The 25,710-nt window shown below is 34.6% G+C and overlaps 3 protein-coding genes across 3 annotated transcripts; 2 read left to right on the top strand and 1 right to left on the bottom strand.

Moving 5' to 3' along the window:
- Nucleotides 1–6,171: 6,171 nt before the first annotated feature.
- LOC104897846 (protein argonaute 7) lies at nucleotides 6,172–10,453 on the top strand. The gene is made up of 3 exons (XM_010684801.4): nucleotides 6,172–6,954; nucleotides 7,495–8,707; nucleotides 8,807–10,453. Exons 1-3 carry the CDS (start codon nucleotides 6,522–6,524, stop codon nucleotides 10,260–10,262), a joined length of 3,102 nt encoding a protein of 1,033 aa, XP_010683103.1. The 5' UTR covers nucleotides 6,172–6,521; the 3' UTR covers nucleotides 10,263–10,453.
- Nucleotides 10,454–20,276: 9,823 nt separating this feature from the next.
- Nucleotides 20,277–20,945, top strand: LOC104898073 (tyrosine-protein phosphatase DSP3-like). The gene has a single exon (XM_010685080.1). It carries the CDS (start codon nucleotides 20,277–20,279, stop codon nucleotides 20,943–20,945), a length of 669 nt encoding a protein of 222 aa, XP_010683382.1.
- A 1,271-nt stretch (nucleotides 20,946–22,216) lies between these two features.
- Nucleotides 22,217–25,006, bottom strand: LOC104897845 (serine/threonine-protein kinase Aurora-3). The gene is made up of 6 exons (XM_010684800.4): nucleotides 24,721–25,006; nucleotides 24,364–24,606; nucleotides 23,567–23,662; nucleotides 22,883–23,097; nucleotides 22,731–22,803; nucleotides 22,217–22,618 (listed from the first exon to the last, which is right to left on the bottom strand). Exons 1-6 carry the CDS (start codon nucleotides 24,916–24,918, stop codon nucleotides 22,517–22,519), a joined length of 927 nt encoding a protein of 308 aa, XP_010683102.1. The 5' UTR covers nucleotides 24,919–25,006; the 3' UTR covers nucleotides 22,217–22,516.
- Nucleotides 25,007–25,710: the final 704 nt, after the last annotated feature.

The following is a 25,710-nucleotide window of genomic DNA, read 5'->3' as shown; positions in this document are numbered from 1 at the left end:
CATTCATAATGAATTTAAGGAATTCATGAAAATCATTGGTATGGAACCCTTTATACTGTTCATGTCAATACCTATCCCGTGCTTGTGTATGAATTTTATAGTAGCTTGAATGTGACTCACCCTCGTTCGGACCAATCTCACATGTTTCCTATAGGCTTTAAATAGGGACTTCACCCTCACCCTGCCGGAGTTTGCTCGCATACTCCGTGTCCTCAACCGGGGGGAATTGGGCATCCACCTGACTATCATCACAGGGATGTCTACTATGCTATAACGGAGGATGAAACTGATTTTACCTTGCAACACTGTCATGCTAGGTATATACACCAACCCATCTTCAAAATTTGGGTTCGTTTCATGTCTAAGACCTTGTTTGGGAGAGTTGAAGGGCAGCTCATTCCGGGGATGAGCTTTATCTCATAGGCAGCTACATGTATCGGGGCACTCCCCGCCGTTTCCACTACAACATCCCTCACCATGTTGCGCTCCAAATGGAGCGTATTGCCACCACATACCCTAAGAGGCGGCCGACGGGACGTTCTCCTCTCGGCCCATCGTGAACGGGGGGCTAGTCACTCTTTTTGCTAGGGCCATTCCAGACTTTGACGAGACCCGTATCAGCCAGCCTTAGGCCCTACCCTCTTGGACTATGCCTATCTCACTCGCCTGCATTGGTTAGAACGGGGTGGGGACACATACAAGTGGCAAATTAACGGAATGCGTTCCATTGACCTGCCCAACCCTTTGGCCAAAATCAAACCTGGCCAACCTCACTATCACCTTCCCATTGCAGGTTCTGACTTTCCCACCCCGCCCCGAGATCCCTGAGCGTACTATTATCGTCGTCCCCATGTTGAGGATATCCCTCATCTTCTGATGCTCCCCCTCCCCCATATTCTACTGCTCCTCCTTCCTTTGATTTTCAGGAAATGATGACCCTGCTTCACGCATGGATACTGGCATTACAGCCAATACAGCGGCTATCCAGGTATCAGCCAGCAGGTTGATGCCAATGGTGTTCTTCTACAGAATCTTAGTCAGCGGGTCGATACACTAGCCAACGATCAACACCTGGCTTTGTACTCGATGTATGACGAGAACTGCCGCTTGCATCGCATTGCTGAGCATGATGCACATCCTTCGTGGTATACTGGAACCCGAGCTACAGTCAGCCCGGCAATGAGGTGGATGGAGATGATGCTAGTGAGGACGTGCACATGGATGACTGATATCCATGTCTCCCTTCCTCTTGTTGCAATGAGGTCATTGCCTCGTTCAGCTTAGGGGGAGGATTTCTGTAAGTACCCCTCTCACTATTATTGCTTTTTAGGTAGGTTAGTGTTGTGTTCTTAGGTTAGTTAAGCTAGTTAATTGTTAACTTTTTCTTTCTCATAAAAACAAAACAACAAAAAAATGAAATATTGCTGAAAAAATACCAAAAATACGAGTTGAACATGAATAGTCTAATTGCTTCCCTGTGCCCCAAACTTTTCCCTTAAAAATGATTTAACTCATTATACTGGATAATCGGGCATTCGTGATTGGGATGTTGTGATGGCTTTGATTGCCTTGGTCTTGAGTAGATTTTGATGATAAAACACCTACTTTAACTGCATGCTTGGACTGGTTACATTGTAAGGATTCATTCGAGCCTTCGGATGCATATTTATGTCCGAATTATCCTTGTGTGTTAGTTCCTCATATCATTCTTATCTTGACTTTGGCATTGTACTCGTTGATTTCTGATGACTTTGAACATTGTGCTGTGATAGAGGCGTTCAATTGTTTTGATTTTTGGCCTCAGAATTTTCTACAAAAGAATCATTTCCCTCCTAGCCCCGCTGAGCCTAATGAGTTTTTTTTGGATCTATATCAAGCCACATTACACGCCTTGAGCCTTTTCAATGTTTATTGTCCCAAGCCTAGCTTGGGGGAGCATTTGTTAGGATAGAACTAGTGTGGTTGATTTTCGGGTTGATTGGAATAATATGTTTATGATGACATGAGTGAAGTGAATAAGAGAAAAAAAAAAAAAAAAAAAAAAAATAGATAGAAAATAACAATGAGATCAAGAAGTCACGAGTCATGAAAAAAGAGTAAAAACAGAACAATACATTTTGCTGAAAACTATCAAAGAACAATTGTTGGTTGGTTCGAAAAATCTAAAGTTGGTCATTATTTTGGGTATGTGATTGAGACCATGGAAGCTTTTTACCACACCTAGTTCTACTAGTGTTGATTGCTCCCCTTTTCTGGGCTTTTCCACCACATTCCCCAAATAATTCCCATACCTTTACCCGAGCCCCATTACAACCCTCAGAAAGACCTTTTGAGCACTTGTTTGAATGTTTATTGGAATGATACAGAGTCAATGTGCCAAAGTCGAAGTTTAAGTTTGTTATTCGAGTCGACTTGAGTAGGATGAGCGATATTTACCTTTTCTAAACACATGAGAGTGTGAGAGGGAAGGGATATTATGGTTGGGTTGGTGAGCGTTCGGGCACACTTTATGCTCGCCACAAAAATTGAGAGGAGTGACATCCTGGTGAGCCCCTTTTCAAGATGTGCAAGTTATGTATGGTTGCTATTTCGGACAATCTGCTTAAGTGATTGGTAGTCAAAAGTGATCTGATCAACTGAACTTGAACTTTGCTTGCTTGAAGGTTTTTGAGGTCAAAATGTTTGAGTTTCATACTTTAGGGGTGAAGCAAATTCTATTCATATTCATGTTGTGCTTTGCTTAGGGACAAGCAAAGGTTTAGCTTGGGGGAGTTTGATTTATGGTTTTATATAGAGTTTTCTCCCCTAATTATGTGCTAAAAGTTGTGATTATGGTGCTCTTAGGAGCCATTTGGTACTAATCTCTCCATCTAGTTGTGGTTTGCTATTTTGTATTGAATTGTAGGTTTTGGAAGCTATTCACCTACTTTACATGATTGCACAGTGGATTAGAGAGGTTAGATGCCGAGTTTCTAGATCCCGAGGATGATTTCCGGGACTTTGAGCAAAGAAGAAAGAAACGAAGTAACCATCGGCCCGATGGATCGGGCGGCCCAGCCCGATCGGGCGAAACCAGTCTTCATATTTCGCTGCGGGCCCGATCGGGCGTTTCATGCCCTGTCGTAATTCGGTCTTCGCCCGATCGGGCAGTTGGCCCGACGTCGGGCGCCATTCCAGCACTCTGCCTCCATTTCATAAGCCGCCCGATGTCATCGGGCGGGTCAGCCCGATTGCATCGGGCGTCTGCGTTTTGGCCTTTATCATCTTCTTTGGAGCCCGATCCGTCGGGCGACTTTGGCCCGATCGGCGGCTGCGAGCGCGAGATTTTTAATGATTGCGGGCCCTTTTTTCGAGATTTTCTTCTATTGTTTTAGGGCTTGTATAAATAGAAAAATCAGAATTATTAACTAGATTTATTATTAGTTTTTTCTCTCTAGAGTGTTTAAGAACCTTAATTTATTGCTTTGTGATTTCAATTCAAGATCAAACCTTTTGCTTATTCATAGTTCAATATAATTCGGTAATCTTTCTTCTTTACTTCTTTGTTATTTCTTCCATTGTTAATATATTGTTTTCTTAGTTATTTGCCATGTTTCAAAGTATGAGTTTTTATATGATTCTTGTTATTGATTTCATGATTATGAGTGAGTAGTTCTATATCTAGAATTGTGGAGATCTATGTATCAATAAGGGATTGATAGATTAGTTTGATTATCTGGTATTTCAATTGTTTCCTTTGATTGTTTCTTCATGCTAGGATTATAAGTTAGGCCTGATTTATATTTCTACTTCTGCAATACTGAATCTACTTCGAGAGGAGAGATACCGTATAGGCTTTCAATTATTAGGCAAAGTGACCCTTGACTATGCGAGAGCGGCTGGGTGATCTTTGAGGGAGGTAATGTTCGAGAGAAATTACATGTGCCCTAGACAATTGACTTACTAGGTGGTTATCTTTATCCTTGATTTCCCGAATTGTATGAATAGTGATCCATGATTCTAGTACTTTACTGATATATATTTACACCTTATTTAATTCTGTTACCTGTTTAGCTTAGTAACACAACCATTCATCTGATTTTGTTAGTGTAATATTAGAGTTCAGATACAATAGTACAACTTCTCCCTGTGGATTCGATCCTGACTTCCCTGACTACTAGTTAGTGGACCTTAGGTTATTTTTGACTAGGTGATGCGACTTTAGCCTGTCACAAAGCAAAATGACGAAAAAAAATGAACAACATACATCAGATTGAAATTCGCTTGAGTCAAAATTATTGTCCATTGAGTATCAGATTAAAATTTGTGAATAAGGTCTTTTAGGAAGTTTTTTTTCCTTTAACAGTTAGAAAGGAGGAGGAGATAATATTTTTAGAGAGAGATATTTTTTTAGAAAGAATATGATTATAAGGATTTTTGGGACTGCGTTAGTAAAGTGAGGCTGCGTTTAGTAACCCCCTATTTAATATATTGATACTAGCTACTTGGATAAAGATGGTTTTAAATTTAACTCCTATAGATATGTTTAGTTTGCGGTGACTAATCTAAGGAGGTCAAGTACAAATATTATTAAATTGAACATGGCTCAATTATTACTAACATCTATCATAATAAAAACAACTATTGTTAAAATTAAATGAGATAACGCAATTAAATCCTGCTAAATTCCCCATTTCCATATCCATTAATGATGACCATTGACCAATGCTATGATATCCCTGTACCTTTATATTCTGTTTTTTTTTTTTTTTTTCAAATTTGAGGGGACGCACAATGTTTACTGTTTTGCTACTCATATGCAAAGATAGCACTTACCTTTACGGCTCGTTTGGTTAGATGTTATAAACGGTGATAATGGTAATGCATTATAGGGTAAATTTGTAAAGGAAGTCCCACGTTATTATATCCATAGAGACCATAGTAATACTACTTGATCCCAAACATCCATTTCTTTCTAAAGTCTCATTACTATTCATTATCACTTGGAAAGGTGGTATTGAAATGGTAATGAAAATTTAGATAGGAAAACTCATATTTTGTGATTAAGTTTCATTACCGTTGTTATTGACATGAGAACTTCTTTATAAATTTACACTAAATTACATTACCATTATGATGCTTTGTGATTAAGGTACTTTCACTTTTATGAATTTTAAGTACTTCTCAACTATTAGGTGGAGAACAATGATAAAGGTACTTATGATGCTCAAAGTACAAGTGCAAGATTATTAAAGGAAGCTTATTTACTCCCTCTCCCTCTGTTTCAAATTATAAGTTATTTTGGCTAAAAGTTTTTGTTACAAAATATAAGGCATTTTTCATTACCGACGTAAAATTAAATGCAACTTTATACTATCAAGATAATATTATAGGTTATTTTCTATTATCAATACAATATTTAATGTCAATTCTTATTACCTATGCAAATCTAACTAAAACTAACTAAATTCTTAATATGCGTAAAAGTGGTTTACATGCCTTATAATTTGAAACGGAAGGAGCATGTTCTTGATCATGTTCTTGATGTTTTATCTCTTGAAAGTAAGTACTTTTTTTTATTGATATATTTACAACACAACTTGAAATTTAAACAGAACCTATTAACTTGAAATAATTTCTATACAAAAGACATCATGTAAAGTGTGAAAAATTATTATATACTCTAGCATGTACTATCTTAGAATGTTTTTTTACAAAAGTTGTCACATCTTTAGTGTATAAATTAAAGAGAAGTATACATCCACAAATAATGAATGGTCTTATTTATATAATCATATAAGATCATTCTTTATACTCCCTTTGTTTTCTTAAAATAAAATTGCATATAACTCGAGAACATGACCTAATCTAATATAATAAAGTCGACCAATTGTCACCAAGAAACACTCTAAGAGTTATACTCATAAACTAAGATTGATCGATCCGAACCTAACCAAAACTTTGTTGCACCAAATTGCAAAAGGCAAGAAGAATACCAAATTGCATACCATCACATATTCACATTGTAACTTTGTAAGGCACATTATACTTTTTTTTTTTTAACCACTTGGTCTTGGCATAGTGATTGCTCACTTTGTCCCTTAATCAATTGGTCGGGGGTTCAATCCTCGACCTTTGGAAATGGAAAGAGATTTTTGGCCAATCCTTTACCTTTAAGTGGAGTATCCGGGGTGAGGGGATTAGTCACTGCTATCAGCGATGGACACCTTGGTCCTTTAAAAAAAAAAAAACCTCTTTTTTTACAAGGTAAAACACTAAAATCTCATACACCTCAAACCTTCCATCCAAGCTAGACACAAAGAACTACAACTCCCTAAACTCCAAGACTAGTCACTTTCTCTCTCTCTCTCTTCAATAACTACATTTGTTTTTCCTTCTGCTTCACAGATCACACATAAAATCAAACCCTTTTTTTCCCTTTTTCAAAGTCCTGCTCATATCATATTCCCATAAAAATCCCACTTTTCATATCATATTCCTCAAGTTTTTCCAAAAACCCAGTTTCTCAAACAATTTTTTTTATGGAAGAAACAGAAGATACTACACCAACTACAAATTTAACTCCTCAAAATAGGAGGTTTAGAGAGAGAAATCATCACCACAACAACCACCATTATCAACAATATCATAGTAATAATCATACTATTGTTCCTTATAATAATAGTAATTATCATAATTATAACAACCTGTTTCATTTGCACCATTCTAATACTTATAGATTAATTGGGTTTTTTAATCAAAACTTACAACATCATCATCATCATCATCAACAACATCAGAGTTACCAAGGTCTTCTTCCATTACCACCATTGTTACCATTTCAAGAACCTTTTCAACAAAACCAGAAATTCAGAGCAAAAACCCAATTTCATAAACCTTCATTTAAACCCCATAAAACCTCCTCTTCTCCTCTTCTTCCCACTTCCTCTCAAAATGATAGAATCTTCTCACAAGGTAAACAATATAATTACATTTTTTTATAATAATAATAATAATTATTGTTATTATTATAATAACAATTACAATAATTATTATTGTTATTGTTAGTGTTGTTATTATTATTGTGTATTTTTATTGGGTATTAGTATTATTTATGCAAAGGGAAAAAATAAAATTTACAAAAAAACATTCCTTTTTGAAGGTATTGAAATGATTGAATATGGATATAGCTAAAAAACAACACTCTTTCATGTTTGTCCAAACTTTTTTTTTGTTTAGGAAATATTGTAACTTTTAAATGGATTAAGTCCTTTTTATTATTTTGGATAAATGTCTTGATTATTGCTTTTTATTTTCATGGGTACTTAACTTTATACTGTACTATTAATCTATCATGTTGCTTGTTCTTTTCTTCAATAAGTAGCTTAGAGTTCTATGATAAGCTTGATGTTTGTGGATTAGTATTAATTATAACCTCAATGTACTTTAGAGAAGTAAATTTTCTTAGTATTTTTTTCTGCAAGTACTAATAATGCAAGTGGATGAATAAAACAGTTGATGAACAGCTTGGGCAAGAACTTAGTGTACTTAGCATTAAGAAGTCTAATGCTATTGATACTACAACACAAGCTTTAGTGGCTGCAAAAAGACCAGATAATGGTGGAGTTGAAGGGCAGGTTATCTCTCTACTTGCTAACCATTTTCGCGTAAAATTCGATTCATATCAGCCTATCTTCCATTATAATGTACAAATCACTCCAAATCCTTCAAAGGAAGTAGCTCGTTTAATAAAGAAGCAATTTGTTGAAGAAAATTCAAGTTTGTTTTGTGGTGCTTCTCCTGCTTTTGATGGTAGGAAGAATTTGTATAGTCCTATTGAGTTTCGAAGCAGGAGGATCGAGTTATTTGTAAGTGTCCCGGTTGTTTGTGGTAGTAGCAAATCATGTGAGGTAGAAGTTGAGCAAAAAAAGGTTAAGGTATTTAGAATCAACATTAATCTTGTATCGAAATTAGATGGAAGTGATTTGAAGGAATACTTAAACAAAGAGGGAGGTGATTGGGTGGCACTTCCTCAAGAGTATCTTCATGCTTTAGATGTTGTTTTGAGGGAATGTCCTTACGAGAAATGTGTCGCTTTAGGAAGATCAATGTATTCTGTTTCGATGGGAGGGGCTCGGGAAATTGGAGGAGGAGCCATTGGATTAAGAGGGTTTTTTCAAAGTTTAAGGCCAACCAAACAAGGCCTTGCTCTGAATGTAGATTTTTCAGTGGCGGCTTTTCATGAGAGTATTGGAGTCATAGAGTTTTTGCAAAAACGGGTCAAGTTTTTACACGATTTACCTGAAAGGAAGGAAAGGAGTTTGACAAGTAAGGAGAGGAAGGAAGTTGAGAAGGAGTTGAAAAATTTGAGGGTGTTTGTATCTCATAGAGATGCTATTCAGAGGTTTCGGTTTCATAGCTTGACTGAGGAAGTTACTGAAAAGCTCTGGTTTGAAGACCGGGATGGTAGGAGATTGAAGCTTGTAGATTACTTCAAGGATCAATATGAGTATGATATACAATACAGGAATCTTCCTTGTTTACAGATTAGTAGGAGTAAACCATGTTACCTTCCAATGGAACTTTGCATGATTTGTGAAGGGCAGAAGTTTCTTGGTAAACTTTCAGATGATCAAACTGCGCGAATAATGAAGATGGGATGTCAAAAACCAAGAGAACGAAGATCGATCATTAATGGAATTATCAATGGATCAGTTGGACCAACAAGGTACTAAACAAGTTTTAAGTGATTAGCTCACATGTTATAATACACTGATAATTAACCTTAAATTTCTTTTCAGTATTCCTTACATTTTGTTTTTTGTAGTGGCGGCAAAGGAGAAGAGTTCAATCTACAAGTCTCTAGAGAGATGACAAGGTTGAAAGGAAGAGTTCTTAGGCCTCCAAAGTTAAAGCTAGGAGATAGAGGAGTTGTAACTGATGTATATCCTTCTTGCATTGATCGTGAATGGAACCTTTTAGGCGGGCATGTAGTGGAAGGGACACGAATTGAGAGGTGGGCATTGATGAGTTTTGGTGGAACTCCTGATCAAAAATCAAACATCCCTAAATTTATTAGCCAATTATCTTTGAAGTGTGAGCAAATGGGAATTTTCCTCAATAAATCATCTGCCATCACCCCACAATTCGAGCCCATACATGTCCTAAACAATGTCGCTCTCTTGGAAAACAAACTAAGCAAAATCAAAAGGGCAGCATCCAACAATCTTCAACTCCTTATATGCTTAATGGAGAAGAAACATAAAGGATATGGAGATTTGAAAAGAATTGCTGATACCCGAGTTGGAGTTGTAAGCCAATGTTGCTTATACATAAACCTTGGTAAACTAAATTCTCAATTCCTGACAAACATGGCTCTTAAGATTAATGCCAAAGTTGGTGGATCCACTGTTGCATTATTCAACTCGTTGCCCTCTCAAATCCCCCGTGTTCTTACACATGACGAGCCAATAATCTTTATGGGAGCCGATGTTACTCATCCTCATCCACTTGATGACTCTAGTCCTAGTGTTGTGGCTGTTGTTGGGAGTGTAAACTGGCCTTCAGCCAATAAGTATGTGTCAAGAATGAGATCTCAAACACACCGCCAAGAGATCATCCAAGATCTTGGAGAAATGGTAAGTGAAATACTTTGTGAATTTTATCAAGAAGTGAAAAGTCTTCCTAAAAGAATCATATTCTTTCGAGATGGAGTTAGTGAGACTCAGTTTTATAAAGTCTTAAAACAAGAATTGCAATCAATAAGAGCGGGATGTGATAAGTTTCCGGATTATAGACCATTGATCACATTTGCAGTGGTACAAAAACGGCATCATACAAGGCTGTTCCCGGATGAAACTGATCCAAATTGTTCCCAATTCTGTGATGAAAATATCCCTCCAGGAACAGTTGTAGACACGGTGATCACTCACCCAAAGGAATTCGATTTCTATCTTTGTAGTCATTGGGGAGCAAAGGGAACAAGTAGGCCAACACACTACCATGTCTTGTGGGATGAAAGCAAATTCACTTCTGATGAGTTTCAAAACTTGGTTTATAGCTTATGCTTTACATTTGTAAGGTGTACTAAACCAATTTCTATAGTACCCCCTGCTTATTATGCCCATCTTGCTGCATATAGGGGTAGATTGTACTTAGAGAGGTCGGAACCTGTGGTTTCAGTTAAGGGTGGAGCTTCTTCGATGTCTCGTGCTGGTCCTCCGAAAGCGACTCCTCTGCCTGACATTAGTGAAAATGTAAAGAAGCTTATGTTTTATTGCTAAGTATGTTCTTGATGTTTTATCTCATGAAAGTAATATGAGCTAGTTTAGCAGCTTGTAGATTGTGGACACGAAGTATTCATCCAGTTGAATTGGATCAGTGTATTCTTGTTTAATTTAGCTCAACATCTTGTATAAATTAGCTTCAATTGATGAATGGAAGCATGTTAATATCGATTTACTGTTTATTGCAACTTTTCCGAAACTTTGGACAGGTCCGTATAAGACTATTAGTCATTTTCAATGGTATAACTTTCTATCTCACACATAGGAGATCAAGGTTCAAATTTTGGCGCAAACAAAATTTCACTATTGTTTGGGGGGGGGGGGTGGGGGGGGGTTCAAGCCTTGTTGGACCTCTGGATGAGTGAGCCATGTACGAGGACAAACTAGAGAAAATTCATTTTATCACCAGTTCCCGAAAGAAAAAAAAAAATAGTGCTTGAGTTTTTTTTTTTTACTTTTGTTAAATGAAGACCAGGAAATACTATTAGAAAGCGACAGCATTCATGTTACACGTGCAATATAACCCTTTTTGTGTCAAGCAAACCAAGATTGAAAAGAAACCACTAATTCTCTAAATCCAAAGGTTTTTATAAACATAAGACGTTGAATATATTTTCTGTGAAAATGGTAGATTTGAGTTGGAAGTTTATAGCGTAGTACTTATCTTGTCCTATCATCTAACTCACACACTCTTTGCCAGGTTGTAAACTTGTAATTGCACCCAATTACCCAAAAAGTAAGCATGCACCATAAAAATTTTGGGAATATTATCGAAAATCTTGAGAGGTGGTTTCAAAAATAAAATTGTAAATCCGTCTAATTCTCGCTGAATAGATATAAACAAAAAAAACCCATAGCAAGTAGATTGACCAAACTACGTCGTAATAGTTATTACACGTTGGATGAAACTCTTCTAGTACTCTAAATCTCCGATTAATTGTTTAGAATGAAGAATGGTACATCGTCGAGGCTATGAAATAAGACTCGTCTCTTATCAAGTAACTAAATCTTGCTTGGTAACGAAGATAATATGCATAAGATAATATTTGCATAAGATAATATTATATCTTAACTACTAATATATCATACATATATTTATTATATCTATAGTATCCTACTTTATCTCTAACATATTTAGAAACCAAAAAGGCTATAGATTCTACTGAGATGGTATATACGGCCCGTTTGGTAGTCGTTAATAAATTGCGGTAATGGAAATGAATTTTAAGTGTAATTTTATTAGGGAAGCACCCTTAAAATCTCCATGGGGAGGCATTTTTTCTCCATGGACAAGCAATCTCACCCCTAAACTTGTGTTTTTGTCTCTAAGGGGAAGCAATTTTCATTACCACTCATTACCACCTACAAAGTGGTATTGGATGGGAATGAAAATTCAAGAAGGAAAGTGGACACTTTAGGATAAATTAGCATTACCATGGTAATGGACAATGATATTTTTCACAAATTTACACACAAATTCATTCCCATTACCACCATTTATGACCAACTATCAAACGGGCCGTTAGAGCTAGGAATTAAGAAGGCAGTGAGAGGTTTTTTTTAACAATGAGACTTTTCTGAATCTCTATGATTCTATTGAGTTGTCAACTTGCGTAAAATGTGAAATATATACACTTTGGTTCCCCACATGAATGCTGTAGACTGTAGTAGTAGACTGTGGTGGTGCAGTATGCATGTACCAATTTTGCAAATAAGATGAATATATTTTTGTAGGATGAGAAAGAAATGACAATGCTTACTTCCTTAGATCGTATTGGTGTGCCCTGTCCAAATCTCTAGTTTGTTTACCTTCACTATTCTCTATTTTTAGTACTGTTCTACTTTTAGTTCTAGCGCCCACCTCAGCCACTAATATACTTGTATAGTCGTATCAGAGTTAAGTATACTTTTGGAGACTGAACTTTGAATAAAATTGCAGTTTATTTACCCGAATTTCAAAAGTTGCAGTTTGCTCACTCAAAGTACAACGCTGTTAACTTCGAATTTAATATACAAAAAAAAAATGTGCGGCCCAAAAAACGAGCCTGACAGTCGTGCTTTACTAGAGAAAATTTTAATTCCCAACAATTACTTAATCTGGCTATTTATGGCTCCAAAAAAAATGTGCTTTTTTTCTCCAAAATTCTCCAATTAATGCCCACTTGTCCTTCTTTGTAATATTCAAAAAATTTAAACTTGATTAACATTAATAATTAGCTTAAATAAATTATTTAAAATTTATTTATTTAATCACTTCACTAATATATTTGAAACAAAATAAAATCAACTATTTGATAAAATAAGTTAAGTTAGCATGATGGTATAATAAAAAAAAGTAAAAAAAATACTAATTTATTAACGACTACCAAATGAGCAGTTAAAGTTTTGCTAAATTTGCTCTTGGTTTTCTTTCCTTATCTTATAGGCTATAGCCCAAATTCAAAGAGACAGTAAGGACTAAACACACTTGTAATAAGATAATTTGTGTGCAATAAGTCAAGAGAAGCGGACAAGTAATGTTATAATAAAGTGCAAAAAATAAATCACATGAACATCTACAATAAATAAAATTTGTTCACTTGTTTGTTGGAAAACATTGCACATTTAACACTATGTCCAACAGTTTGTTCCTATATTGTTGTCTCCACTCCAAAGTGAAAAACCAAGAACAAGGTAAAAGTACTCGTCAATCACGGATAAAACTTACAAATCTTGATTCTCCACAAGGGAATTACTAGAAATAAAAGTTGACAACACTCAAGTTACAGGTGCAAGTTATAAATTACACTTGCATTACAATAGAATAATTATATATGCATTATTAAAATGGAAAAATTTACAAGAGAGGGTCCAATTATTACCTTTTTTTTTATAAGTTCCAACTATGAATTATTCCTTACAGGTCCCATGTTTACCATCTTGTGATTTTTATAGGTCTTCACTTACTTATAAACGGATTAGATGGTAAAATTTTTAAAATTTGGTCCCAAATTATAGGTCCCTGTCACTTGCTAGAAGTTAGAAGATGGTAAATATTCAAAAATCTTACCTTCGAAATCGGTTATAAGTAACTCAAGACCTGTGAAAATCAAAAGATAGTAAACTTGAGACATGTAGGGAATAATCCAAAATTAGGACTTATAAAAGAAAATGTGTAATAGTTAGGCCCCTATTGTGAATTTTTCCTATTAAAAATTAAGTAAACATCTTATATTCATTTTTTTATTATTAGAAAATTAAGTCAGCCCAAGGACTAACCCCTACAAGGCTACTAAGCTGTAGGAAACACCAACACAACCCCTGACCTCAAGGGCCAAGGGGAAGCGCTCTACCCACTTGAGCTAACTCCTATCCTTTTTTTATTCCTATATTCATGTCTAAACTCTAAATCCTTCCTATATTTCGTTTAATTTTAGTCTCATAATTATATATCAATGCATACAAAAAAGTAAATAAATCTTTCTTTATAGAAATTAAAATAAAATACTTAAATTAGTGTAATTCATAAATCATGATTCATGACTCATGAGTCCCATGAGGTTACTTAGGAAGTACATAAAGTTTAAAGGTTAGATTTTTGTGGTTGAGCCCTATAGTAGAAGCAGTGGAAAGCTATGTATCATTGAAACCATCTGAATCTCTGGTAATTCTATGGACTTGTCAACTTGCGTAAAATATAGTATAATATACAGATACTGTATTCACTTTGGTTTCCCCACATAAATGCTGTAGTTTATTGCATTGCATGCAGCAAAACTGCAAATAAGATCAAAAATACTTTGCAGGATGAAAAAGAAAAGTCACTGCCAACTTCTTTTTAGCCTTTAGGTGTGGTGTGCTCACTGTCCCTGTGTCCCAACTCCCAATTCCAATTCCAATTCCAATTCCTTTGCTCTGATATCGTTACTATTTCACTGGTAGTCCTAACTCCCAACGCCTACGTCACCCAGCTATTAACAATTTTTGTCATTTCAAGTATGAAGACTGAAGAAGGCTCAACTACAACCTTTAGGTAACAAACAAATAGTGGAAATATCAGACATACTCTTAAATCTTAATCTATTCTATAGTTAGCTTTGGGATTGTTAAACATCGATACAAAATTTCTTAAAATCGTCATGGGACCACTTTTGATTTACTATTTTTTGCCTTGTTTGGTAATTAGCGATTGGTTGTTGGTTGTTGGTTGTTGGCTGTTTTATGTGGCTATTTTGACTAGTTGTTTGTATTGGTTGTTTGTGTTGGTTGTTTGACTATTTTTATTTTATAAATATGTTTGGTAAAATTGTCTTTGGTTGTTGGCTGTTACACTATAAATTGACCATTATGGGCATTGATTTTTTCCATCCAACTTATGCCATAAGGGTATATTTGTAATCTTATTATTAAAAAGTCAACAGCCAAGGAAGAAAAGCTACTTGGAGTAGCTTTTGGCTTAAAAGCCAACAAAAAAAGCCAGAAACCAAACATGATTTTTGACTGTTTGACCAAACTAAAAAGCTAAAAGCCAAAAGTCAAGCAAAAAGTCATTTACCAAACACCTCCTTTATGGCTTTATCCCTTCTCTTTTTTTTCGCCACTCGCCACCTTGCCACCACCCACCTCCCCCTATCACTCACCTAATATAAAAAATTGATTTTCATTGGGGACATGGGTGAAATGTCCAAGCTGGACGTTCCCCCCATGGCCTAAATTTTTTTCGAAAGTTGGGTGGTAGAGGAGGTGGCCTAAAATTGTTTTTGTTAGATTCATCTCATCATACTTCATAATTTATTAATATCGGCTTTTCATATTTTTCACTTATCAATATACTAATTCTCAAAATTGTATATGATAAAACGTAAAAAGGACTTTGAGTACAACTAAAACCTGAGTTAAGGTAATATAGTACTTTTAAGACCCCCAGTGCAAATTACTCCCCCATTTCTTTTTAACTATTGCATTTATCTTGAATAATTGTTTCTTTCTTTCTCAGTTTTTTTTTTTTTTTGGGTGTGAGAGAATTCTTTCTTCTTAGTTGCTACATTGTTTACATTTTCTTCATTTGGAATATTTGGTCCATCAAGAAGTAATTTTTTTTGTACCTTTCCACCAAACACTATTTTTCTTCATTTTGCCCCTTTTTTTATGAGGGATGATAAATGACTAATGGATAGTGGGTTTACTATCCACTATCCAGGGAAAAAGTGTATTTTCTTAAGGAAAAAAGTGAGAAGCTAAAATCTTATACTTTTTGTTTGAAATCATGTCTTACTTTTTGACAAAAAATTACATTTAATTAACACCAACAAAGGTTGTTTTATATATAACAAGTGTATCAAACACATAAACATGAGTTGGTTTATAAAAAACAAGTGTTTTGAACACATAAACATGAATTTTTAAAAATATCATGTTGTACTTTTTTGAGGGGAAAAGCTGGCAAAAGCACGCAAATCGAAACAACTTTTACTTTTTGTCAGAAATCAGAGTCTTGCTTCTTGGCAAAAAGTAGAGACGGCCAACAGTGCGGGCCAATCAAGCCCATCCAACCCAGCCCACCTCGTGGGCCGTGTGGGCCGGGCTTGCAAAAAGCCCAGTCCAGCCCAGCTCGAACCGTGAAATTGGTGGGTGGGCCGTGGGCCAGATTTCTTGAGCCTAGCCCACTAAAGCCCGCTACTAAAATCACCCAGCCCGGACCACGAAACCGGTCCAGCCCGACCCATGAACCAAACCAACTCAGTCGAAGTTAATATTGAACCAAATTGTATATATTTTAATTAAATTGTATATATTTTAATCAAATTGTATATATTTTAATCAAATTGCATATATTTTAATTCAATCAAATTTTAAAATAATGAAATTATTCATTAATTTTAATAATTGTATATATTTTTATTCATTTTAAAGATTTTATATAACAATAATGAATAATTTCAATGATTAAATAATTTTGAAAAAAAAACTCATGCCGGCCCGCCAGCCCGGTCCAGCCCACTAGACCCATGAACCGTCAGAACCGCTTCTCGAACCGTGAAAAACGGTAACAGACCGGTGTGCGCCAAGATTTTTCAGCCCGCGGACCAACCCACCCAACCCATGAATTTCACGGTCTGGTCCTGGGCCGTGAAATCTCTGCCCAGCCCACTATGACCCACAGTCCGGCCCGCCCAGCCCACACCAGTGGCCATCACTAGCAAAAAGTTACATTTAATTCACACCAACAAGAGTTGTTGTAGAAGTAATAAGTGTCTGAAATACATAAATATTTTTTTGGGCCCCCTTTCTAGAAGCCGTGGTAAGATGAATTTCCTCTAGATGCACTTGCACAAGGCCACTTACCCATATGCCCAACAAGCCCCAACCCCCCCCCCCCCGGCGTGTTCATGGGTGGTTAACTGTCCAGAAACAACATTTTGGTTCGCGCTTTTTGCAAATCGTAACCATTTAGACTGGTTACCGCCTAAACGGTTAACCGTTTTTTCGGAACGGTTTTTCGGTTAATCATTAACCGTTATTCAAGTTATACTATTATGTTTTACTTAATATACATATATATTTTTAAATTTTTTGTACATATATTTTAATATTATATATACTATAATATAAAAATGTACTATAAAGTAAATAATAAATCTATTGAAAAGCATAATTAACACTAATAATTCACTCCATTTCTTAGTTAGAGTTTCCAAATAATCACATACTTCATCTAATTGTTGTAGCTTAGTAACAAATATTAGAATTAATGTAATTGTTTGAAATATTTCACAATAATTAAATAGAGATAAAAAATCGGTATTTTGATTAACCGTTTACTCAAAAATCATAACTGTAACCTTACCGTTTGACTGTTAATTTTATCGGTTCAGTAAACGTACCGTTAAAATATTTTTTTAACAGTATGATTACCACATTTTGACCGATTTTTCGGTATTTCCGTACGATTTTTCGATTTTGGTTGTTTATGAACATCCCTACCCCCTTCCCCCGACAAAATTGAATTTTTGGCTTCCACCGAGATCTGAACTTTGGTCTCCCATGTGGGAGATAGGAAGCCATACCATTGAACACAACATCTTTGTCGCTAGCATAGTTTCTTCTTATTCGTCAACGTCTTATAATTAGGGTTGGGAGAATCTAATCCTATTTCAAAAATTAACCCTAGTTTAATCTAGAGCTGATCAAATTAGTCGAAAATGATATTTTAGTCTTAATTTCGATCTAGCCCGGTTGGCTCGAAATAGCGAGTTTTGAGTACACAAAAATTAGTCCGAATTTTGACCAGGTCCGACTCGATTTATGATCACCTCTAGCTCAATATGAAAATAAAAGTTTAGGGATTTTGAGTTGTTCTTTACAACCCATTTAAATGAATGGATTAACTCGATTGCCCATTTAGAATGCGTTCTGTTCAAATTAAAAAATTAAGTTTCAGGTCCAATAAGTTCAGATAAGTTCAGATAAGTTGCAATAAGGTCTAATAAGTGCAATAAGTTCCAATAAGTTCCAATCAGGGGCAATAAGTTCCAATCAGGTGCAATAAGTTCCAATAAGTTCCAATCAGGTCTAATAAGGTCCAATAAGGTCCAAATAGTCAATGTTTAATAAACATTTGTATTATTGTTCATTATTTTGTTACTCATAATTTCATATCACTATTAGCGGATTACGTTATTATTAGAATTTTAATTAAAGTACCACAATGATTATATAGTATTATACTTGTATTAGTGTCTATTATTTTATTATTTATTTGTATTATGTCTATTATTTTATTATTTATTTGTATTATGTCTATTATTTTATTATTCATATTACTATTAGCTGATTATGTTATTATTAGAATTTTTTATTAAAGTATCACAATGTATAGTATTATAATAGTTGTATTATTGTCTATTATTTGATTATTCATATTGCTATTAGATAATATTATAATCATGGTCAAATAATTAATGTTAACAATAATAATAATAATTATAATTACAATATTGTGCAATTCGTCTTTAAATAACTAGATATAACATGTTTTCTTCTAGTACATTCACATAAATGAAAGGAGAAGAAAGGAGAATAAATGAAGGAAGGAGTTGTTAGCAATAAATGTTAATGCTATCTACTTACCTTCACATTAATGAAAGTGAAGTGAGAATTTTTTATATGTGCCAATTTTAACTTGTTAGCAATAAATGTTAAATCAATTTTTGATTTTCTACTAGTGTTTTATAAAATTAAAACAAGACTATTAGATATATTAGTGATGAAAGTTATGTATAGGCAAATATATAAATAGTAAATCTTTTTGTTCTATTCAACTTATTGGACCTGAACTTATTGGAACTTATCTGAACTGAACTTATTGAACCTGAACTGAACTTATTGGAACTTATTAAACCTGATTGGACCTGATTGGACCTGATTCAACTTATTGGACCTGATTGAACCTGATTGGAACTTATTGGACCTGATTGAACCTGATTGACCTTATTGGACCTTATTGGAACTTATTGACCCTGATTGAAACTTATTAGACCTTATTGGACCTGATTGAAACTTATTAGACCTTATTGAACCTGATTGAAACTTATTTGACCTTATTAGACAAAAACATTGACCATGAAAACATAAATATTACCACTAACGTAAATACTACCCTCAAAATTTTTTATGGAGTAATGATTATTATAATTCGTCCTTTAAAAAATAATGATTATTAATTATCTCTTATGATAATTAATTTAACAAAAAAATTACTATTTATATATTTGCCTATACATAACTTTCATCACTAATATATCTAATAGTGTTGTTTTAATTTTATAAAACACTAGTAGAAAATCAAAAAATTAATAATCATTATTATTATTGTTAACCTTAATTATTATTATGTAATTATTATTATTATTATTATTATTGTTAACCTTAATTATTTGACCATGATTATAATATTATTCAATAGCAATATGAATAATTAAATAATAGACAATAATACAAGTAAATACTATACATTGTGGTACTTTAATAAAAAATTCTAACAATAACATAATCAGCTAATAGTAATATGAATAATAAAATAATAGACATAATACAAATAAATAATAAAATAATAGACATAATACAAATAAATAATAAAATAATAGACACTAATACAAGTATAATACTATATAATCATTGTGGTACTTTAATTAAAATTTTAATAATAACATAATCCGCTAATAGTGATATGAAATTATGAATAACAAAATAGTGGACAATAATACAAATGTTTATTAAACATTGACTATTTGGACCTTATTGGACCTTATTAGACCTGATTGGAACTTATTGGACCTTATTAGACCTAATTGGAACTTATTGCACCTGATTAGAACTTATTGCACCTGATTGGAACTTATTGAACCTTATTAGACCTTATTGGAACTTATATATTGCACTTATTAGACCTTATTGCAACTTATCTGAACTTATCTGAATTTATCTGAACTTATCTGAACTTATTGGACCTGAAACTTAATTTTTTAAGTTGAACAGAACGCACCCTTAGTCTAACATGTTTCGTGACTCCTTGACTCAATTATAATTGTATGATATTAGAATTTTGTTAGAGAATTTTTTTTATGTAATTATTTTCGTTACGTTTTTTTTTTTTTTGTGTGTTTTGCATTTTTGGGACTCTTGGTTTTATATTAATAAGAAGTTATAAATTTACAAAATTATTAATATAATATTCCCTCCCCCACTTTAATATAATTACTCTATATACACTCACATGGTACATAGGACATAAAAAATTTACAAAAGTAAAAAATAATACTATAAAAATCTCTAATTATCTTTAAAATTCAAATTATCAATCATATATTCCATAATTATATTAGATAACGTAGGATTATTTATCCTAATCCTACCAAGTTTACACTTTCCACATAACTTTTATATAAATATTCGTCTTAGGTTCAACTATCAAGCATCACAAACAAAAATATTGAACAAAATAGTTTGTGAACTTCTACTATACTTGAAAAGATGAGTGTTATTTTGTGGAAAAAGCAGCAAAAAGATGAGAATAAAGATGAAGAAGATGTGATGAATCCTCCTATAAACTTTTCAATGGTGGAAGAAGGACTTTACAGATCAGGATTTCCAGAACCTTCGAATTTCGGCTACCTTAAAACCTTGAATCTAAAATCAATCATATATCTGTGTTCTGAGCAATACCCAGAAGAGTATATGAAGTTTCTTGAATTGCACAAAATTCAGTTATTTCAGTTTGGTATGGAAGGAACAAAAGAGAATATACCTAAAGATGTCATATATAATGCTCTTTACATACTAATAGATGTAAGAAATTACCCTATTTTGATTCACTGTAAACGTGGGAAACATCGCACAGGTTGTGTCGTTGGTTGTTATAGAAAGTTGCAGAATTGGTGCATGAAATCAGTGTTTGAAGAATATCAGCATTATGCAGGAGGAAAAGCTAGATCAAGTGACATGAATTTCATGCAAGAATATGATGTATTACGCATTAGACAATCTCTTCATAGTCGGATTTACCAATATCATGGTTATGGTTCTAATAAGAGGCGGTTGCTCGACACAAGACGAGAAGAATTAGAATCCATCAAAGATATAGTTTCCTCAACATGTAGATATCAAACATACAAACCAAGGATGTCTTCGTCTAGTGGTTAAGATTGAGGTGTTGTGCACGATAGGTCACAGGTTCGAGTCCCCTCTCCCCTTTTTTGTACAGCCTTCATGACTCATATATATCAAAAAAAAGATATCAAACATACGATATAGTTTCTTAAACTTATGTAATAGAAGTTTGAAGTGATTATTAAAAATTTTGATTTGATCATAGTAATGTAACATTAGAAATTTAAGATAGTTTCATAGTATGTTTGATTTCAATTTTTTTTTATCAATACTAGATTTCTTTTGGCATGTGTTTTGCTCGTTCTTTTTGTTCTATATAATTATTATACAAAATGTAATTGATGCATTAATGTCTGTTGTTTCTTAAGTTAGTAGAGACTTGGGAGATCAAACAAAAAGATACTCCCTCTGTTTTTTATCATTCTCACTTAGAATCTTAACACTATTCATAGTTAGAGAAAATCTTCTCAATTTTTTTCAATTTATAAGAAAAAATGTAATCATGTGGGAGAGATGTACGCACGAAAGTGATAAAGATAAAAAACAGAGGGAGTACAATTTAGTACTAAGAAACAACATTAGACACACTACACTTTAACTTGATGAGTGAGCCAAAAGAGACCTGAAAAGAAATGACTAACTAATTATAGGCAAGGGAAATTTGGAAATTATGAAAATTACCTCACAAATTGACTTTCTTGGACCGTTTGTCCTTTTTCTATACAGGTTAAGGATGTATTGACAATGATTAACCGTACAAGTTCTACCTCGAATATTATGTCTATCTTATAAAAAAGAGGAGGAAATACATCACAATTGGAAAGGTAGCCTAAACTGCCAAAAAGATATTTCTAAACAACAAATCTGAGGGAGTACATGACAATTGAAAAGCTTGAGTAAATTGCCATAGTGGTGCTTTATTTTTATTTTTTTGGGGGTGGGATGGGGAGGAAGTATTCTCCCATATCCGATAGGGCCAACTGATCCCATACCATTTACTTGATAGGATTAGATGTAGTCTAGATATGATATAATAGCTAACTGATATGATAAGAGTGTTACGATATGATATAAGATTTCAACTAACAATCCCCAAATAAAAATACATGAAAAAAATAAATATAAATTTTTTAATATTACTTTGTCATAAAAATTACATAAATGTCATAATATTGGACCATACCAGGTATGGGAATATCGTTGCTCGTTGGATGGGGGGAGGAGTTGGGAAATTGTTTACCAAAGTCCAAAAGAAGAATGAAGCAAAGAATTTGGCGCGTATTAAAAAGAAAAATGAGCAAAGATTAAGGAACAGATGGAGTATATTACAACATATGTGTCTCCAAGCATATGTATATCCTGCTTATCATTTTCACAGTACATGTTGATGAATCTTTATCATTATACAGTAGTATATGTTTTCTCAGACAACATATGAAATAGCTCAGGCAGACCAAAACATTGTATGCGATTCCAACTGCCACAAGTTACAGCAAACAATATTAGGAGGGACAGTTCTTACAGTCCACAGGAGCATTCCTGGGAAAATCACTAGTACGTTCTGTAGGACAAAATTCCATAACATGCTTGCTGGAAAATCAGATCTATTTACGACAAGTTCCTGTGAGTTCTGCATTCTTCAGGATCCAAGGGTGCTCCAGTATCTTATGAAGAGAAAGCCTCTTTGAAGAGTCCTTCACTAGCAGCTGCAAAATATGTATGTTGTATGCTCAGAAATCAGGAACACCCAAAACAAAAGCTTTAGATGAACATTGTTTTCCAAGGAAAAATTATGTTATGAAGCAAGTAAATACTTACTCCACTAATTAGATCCTTGGCCTCTGAGGAGACTTGGGGTGCATCTGGAAAGGTTAAATCAACCTTCATAATCCTACACGTAAAAAACGCTAAGCTAAATACCCAGATCTTAACTTGTTGTATACTTCTTTGTGAAAATTTGTATTATTTACCTTCTGAAAGTATCACGTTGGCTCTCAGCCTCAAATGGAGGTACTCCAAACAAGAATTCGTAACAAAGAACACCCAGAGTCCAATTATCAACTGCATAATCATGGGCTTTGTTTTCCACCATTTCTGGAGCCAAATAGTCAAGAGTTCCACACATTGTGTGTCTCTTATTTCTTGATTGTACAGACCAACCAAAATCTGCAATCTTCAGGCGACCCTAACGAGCATAACAACAAAGAACACTTTGTCAGTTGTATTGTTGCAAAAGGCTCATTACTTAGCTAATAACCAAGAATTTACTCCACTTCCAAAGGGATGTTGCTTTCGCATTTGACATTCCTACATAGCTTTACATACTCATGTCTCAATGTTGCAAATTGCAAAAGATAAAGAGCTCAAGATTATTCCATCATAGATACAGACTCAACTTTCTCTAAGGCATCGATTGAAGAACGAAGGAACTAAAGTGTGATTGGTGGCAGCACCTAGCTGAAACTCTTTTGAAATGTCTATATAGATATCAGTTCAATAATTAATAATGCCCAAGAATTAATTGGCAAAGAGCAAAAATGCATATTAGTACCTCAAATTGTTAAACATAGCATAAGATGATTAATATGGTATAGTAAATCTACCTCCAAACAGAAAGCAAAATTGAAAGCAAGGCAAGTTACTCAAAACAATACCTCATGATCTAGCAATAAATTCTCTGGCTTGATATCTCTATGGATGACGTTCTTGTCGTGACAATATGCCAATGCCTCAGTTAGACTTGCAATGTACTATCTTCCACAAACATACAAAACAAATCCCCCAAAAACAAAATGAAGAAGCAACCTAAGATCAGCAAAACTGAAATTCAATATTCAATTAGACCAGAACAATACAAACTCAAAGCAACAACATAAAACATAAATGAACAAACTTTTCATGAAATTCAAGCTTTAACTCCTTCCCAACACCCTCGAAAGGCAGCCCTTTTCGAACACCAACTCACGTTGCTATTCCATCAAAGTGCACCACCTATTTAATCTTGCTATCAAACTCTTACTTCTTTCTCTTGATTTTCAATTTTATCAAATCGCACCATCCATTTTCAAAAATTAGTACACCTAAGAAACAAGATAGCTCCAAATGAACATTGAACAACCAAAATCATCATTTCGACAACGACAAGAACTTCCACATACAATAAACACGAAAATAAATCAAATTTCTTAGAGAACTTAGAATGAATACATGGAACTACTTCTGTTTCTAATAGATGCATCATATCGACTAGGCACACTTGCTATTGCAAATTCTTCACCATTAATATCTTTAACCATATACTTTTATATAGAAATTACATTGAGATTAACCCAATAACAATTAAGACGATGACATTTATCTTTACATATAAGTAATTAGATATGGTCAAAGTTTGTTTCTAAATAGTGTAAAAAGTCAATATGACGCAAACGAAGGAAGTATAAGATTATACCGTAGATGCCTGTTTTTCGGAAAGATGACCGGATCGACGGAGCTCCTTATAAAGCTCACCACGAAAAGCATACTCAAGTATCAAGAAAATCCTTGTATCATCATGAAACCACCCATAAAGTCTCAAAACATTAGGATGGCGTAAGCTCATTTGAATCTCCATCTCTCTCCTCAATTGATGATGCAGCTTATACTTCTCAATCTGCTCCTTGAATATTACTTTCAACGCCACTATATAATTACTCTGTTCCTCCAAATTTTCAAAATTGAAAACAAATTACCAAATAGAATGATTGAATGAACATAAAAATTAGTACTAAATTCAGAAATTGGGAGAAGTAAGAGGGGAAATTCGAACCTTAATTTCGCGAGCGAGGTAAACTCTACCGAATTTACCCTTTCCCAAGGGTTTTCCGATCTCGAAATCGGCAATTGACCAATTTCGTTTGATGCTAGGGTTTTCCGGTTTCTGGTGTTGTTTCTTCGATTGTTGATTTTGCGGTTTTGGGGGATTATGAGGGGGTTTTGTTGGAGGTTTAGGGATTTTGGGAGCCATTGATGTTGCTGTGTGGAGGAGAGAGAAAATGGAGGATTAAAGAGAGCGCGAGGAGGGAGATGAGTGAGGAGTTGGGGGACTTGAAGGAGGGAACTTGGTGATTTGAATTCGTGAGGGTATTTTTGTCTTTTTCATTTTTAAAGATCAAAAAATACATTGGTTATTTCATCAAATACCCCTGACAAAAAAATTTATTTACCACATATCTCTCACTTTTTTCAAAATTCACCAAATACCCCTAACCTTTAAAAAAATTCACCAGATACTACCCTTTTGTTGACGGACGTTAGTCCTCCATTAGCATCTATTTACAAGTTTGACCTAAATCAACCTAATTAGCCATAAGTTAACCTAATAAACCCTAAGTCAACCTAATTAACCCTAATTAACCTTAATACTTTCTCCCCTAACCCACCCCTCAGCCCCAAACAACCCCAGCCCCAACCCCCCAGCCCACCACCCCCACCAACCCCCTCTCACGCAGCTGCAGCCGCGCCTCCCCCCTTCGAATCTCGAGCCCCACTACCCCCAGTCCGCATCAAATTTGGGGCAAACTGAAAAGTAGAAGAAACTCGCCAGCGAACTGGTGTTGAACTGATGAGATTGAGTGAGGGAGGGAGGGGGAGGCGCTATCGAGATCGAGGGAGGATGGATTGGTGTGGAACTGGCGTGAACTGACGAGGGTGAATGAGGGGAAGGCGCGAGGGAGGTCGAGGAGAGGGGGAGGCGCGAGGGAAGTCGATGAGAGGGGGGTTATCGGGGAGGGGGGACTGCGTGGGGGATGCCGGGAGG

Source organism: Beta vulgaris, chromosome 6 (assembly GCF_026745355.1).
Source record: "Beta vulgaris subsp. vulgaris cultivar EL10 chromosome 6, EL10.2, whole genome shotgun sequence".
Classification (NCBI taxonomy): Eukaryota; Viridiplantae; Streptophyta; class Magnoliopsida; order Caryophyllales; family Amaranthaceae; genus Beta; species Beta vulgaris.
This window is presented reverse-complemented; position numbering and strand designations above follow the sequence as displayed.

Bases quoted from the DNA above. Each gene is read 5' to 3' on its own strand.
- LOC104897846 (XM_010684801.4), top strand. From the start codon at position 6,522: ATGGAAGAAACAGAAGATACTACACCAACTACAAATTTAACTCCTCAA. The intron at 6,955-7,494 runs GTAAACAATATA...TGAATAAAACAG, and splicing joins TGATAGAATCTTCTCACAAG to TTGATGAACAGCTTGGGCAA. The intron at 8,708-8,806 runs GTACTAAACAAG...TGTTTTTTGTAG, and splicing joins GGATCAGTTGGACCAACAAG to TGGCGGCAAAGGAGAAGAGT.
- LOC104898073 (XM_010685080.1), top strand. From the start codon at position 20,277: ATGAGTGTTATTTTGTGGAAAAAGCAGCAAAAAGATGAGAATAAAGAT.
- LOC104897845 (XM_010684800.4), bottom strand. From the start codon at position 24,918: ATGGCTCCCAAAATCCCTAAACCTCCAACAAAACCCCCTCATAATCCC. The intron at 23,663-24,363 runs GTATAATCTTAT...TGTGGAAGATAG, and splicing joins CCGAAAAACAGGCATCTACG to TACATTGCAAGTCTAACTGA. The intron at 22,619-22,730 runs GTAAGTATTTAC...CATATTTTGCAG, and splicing joins CCAAGGATCTAATTAGTGGA to CTGCTAGTGAAGGACTCTTC.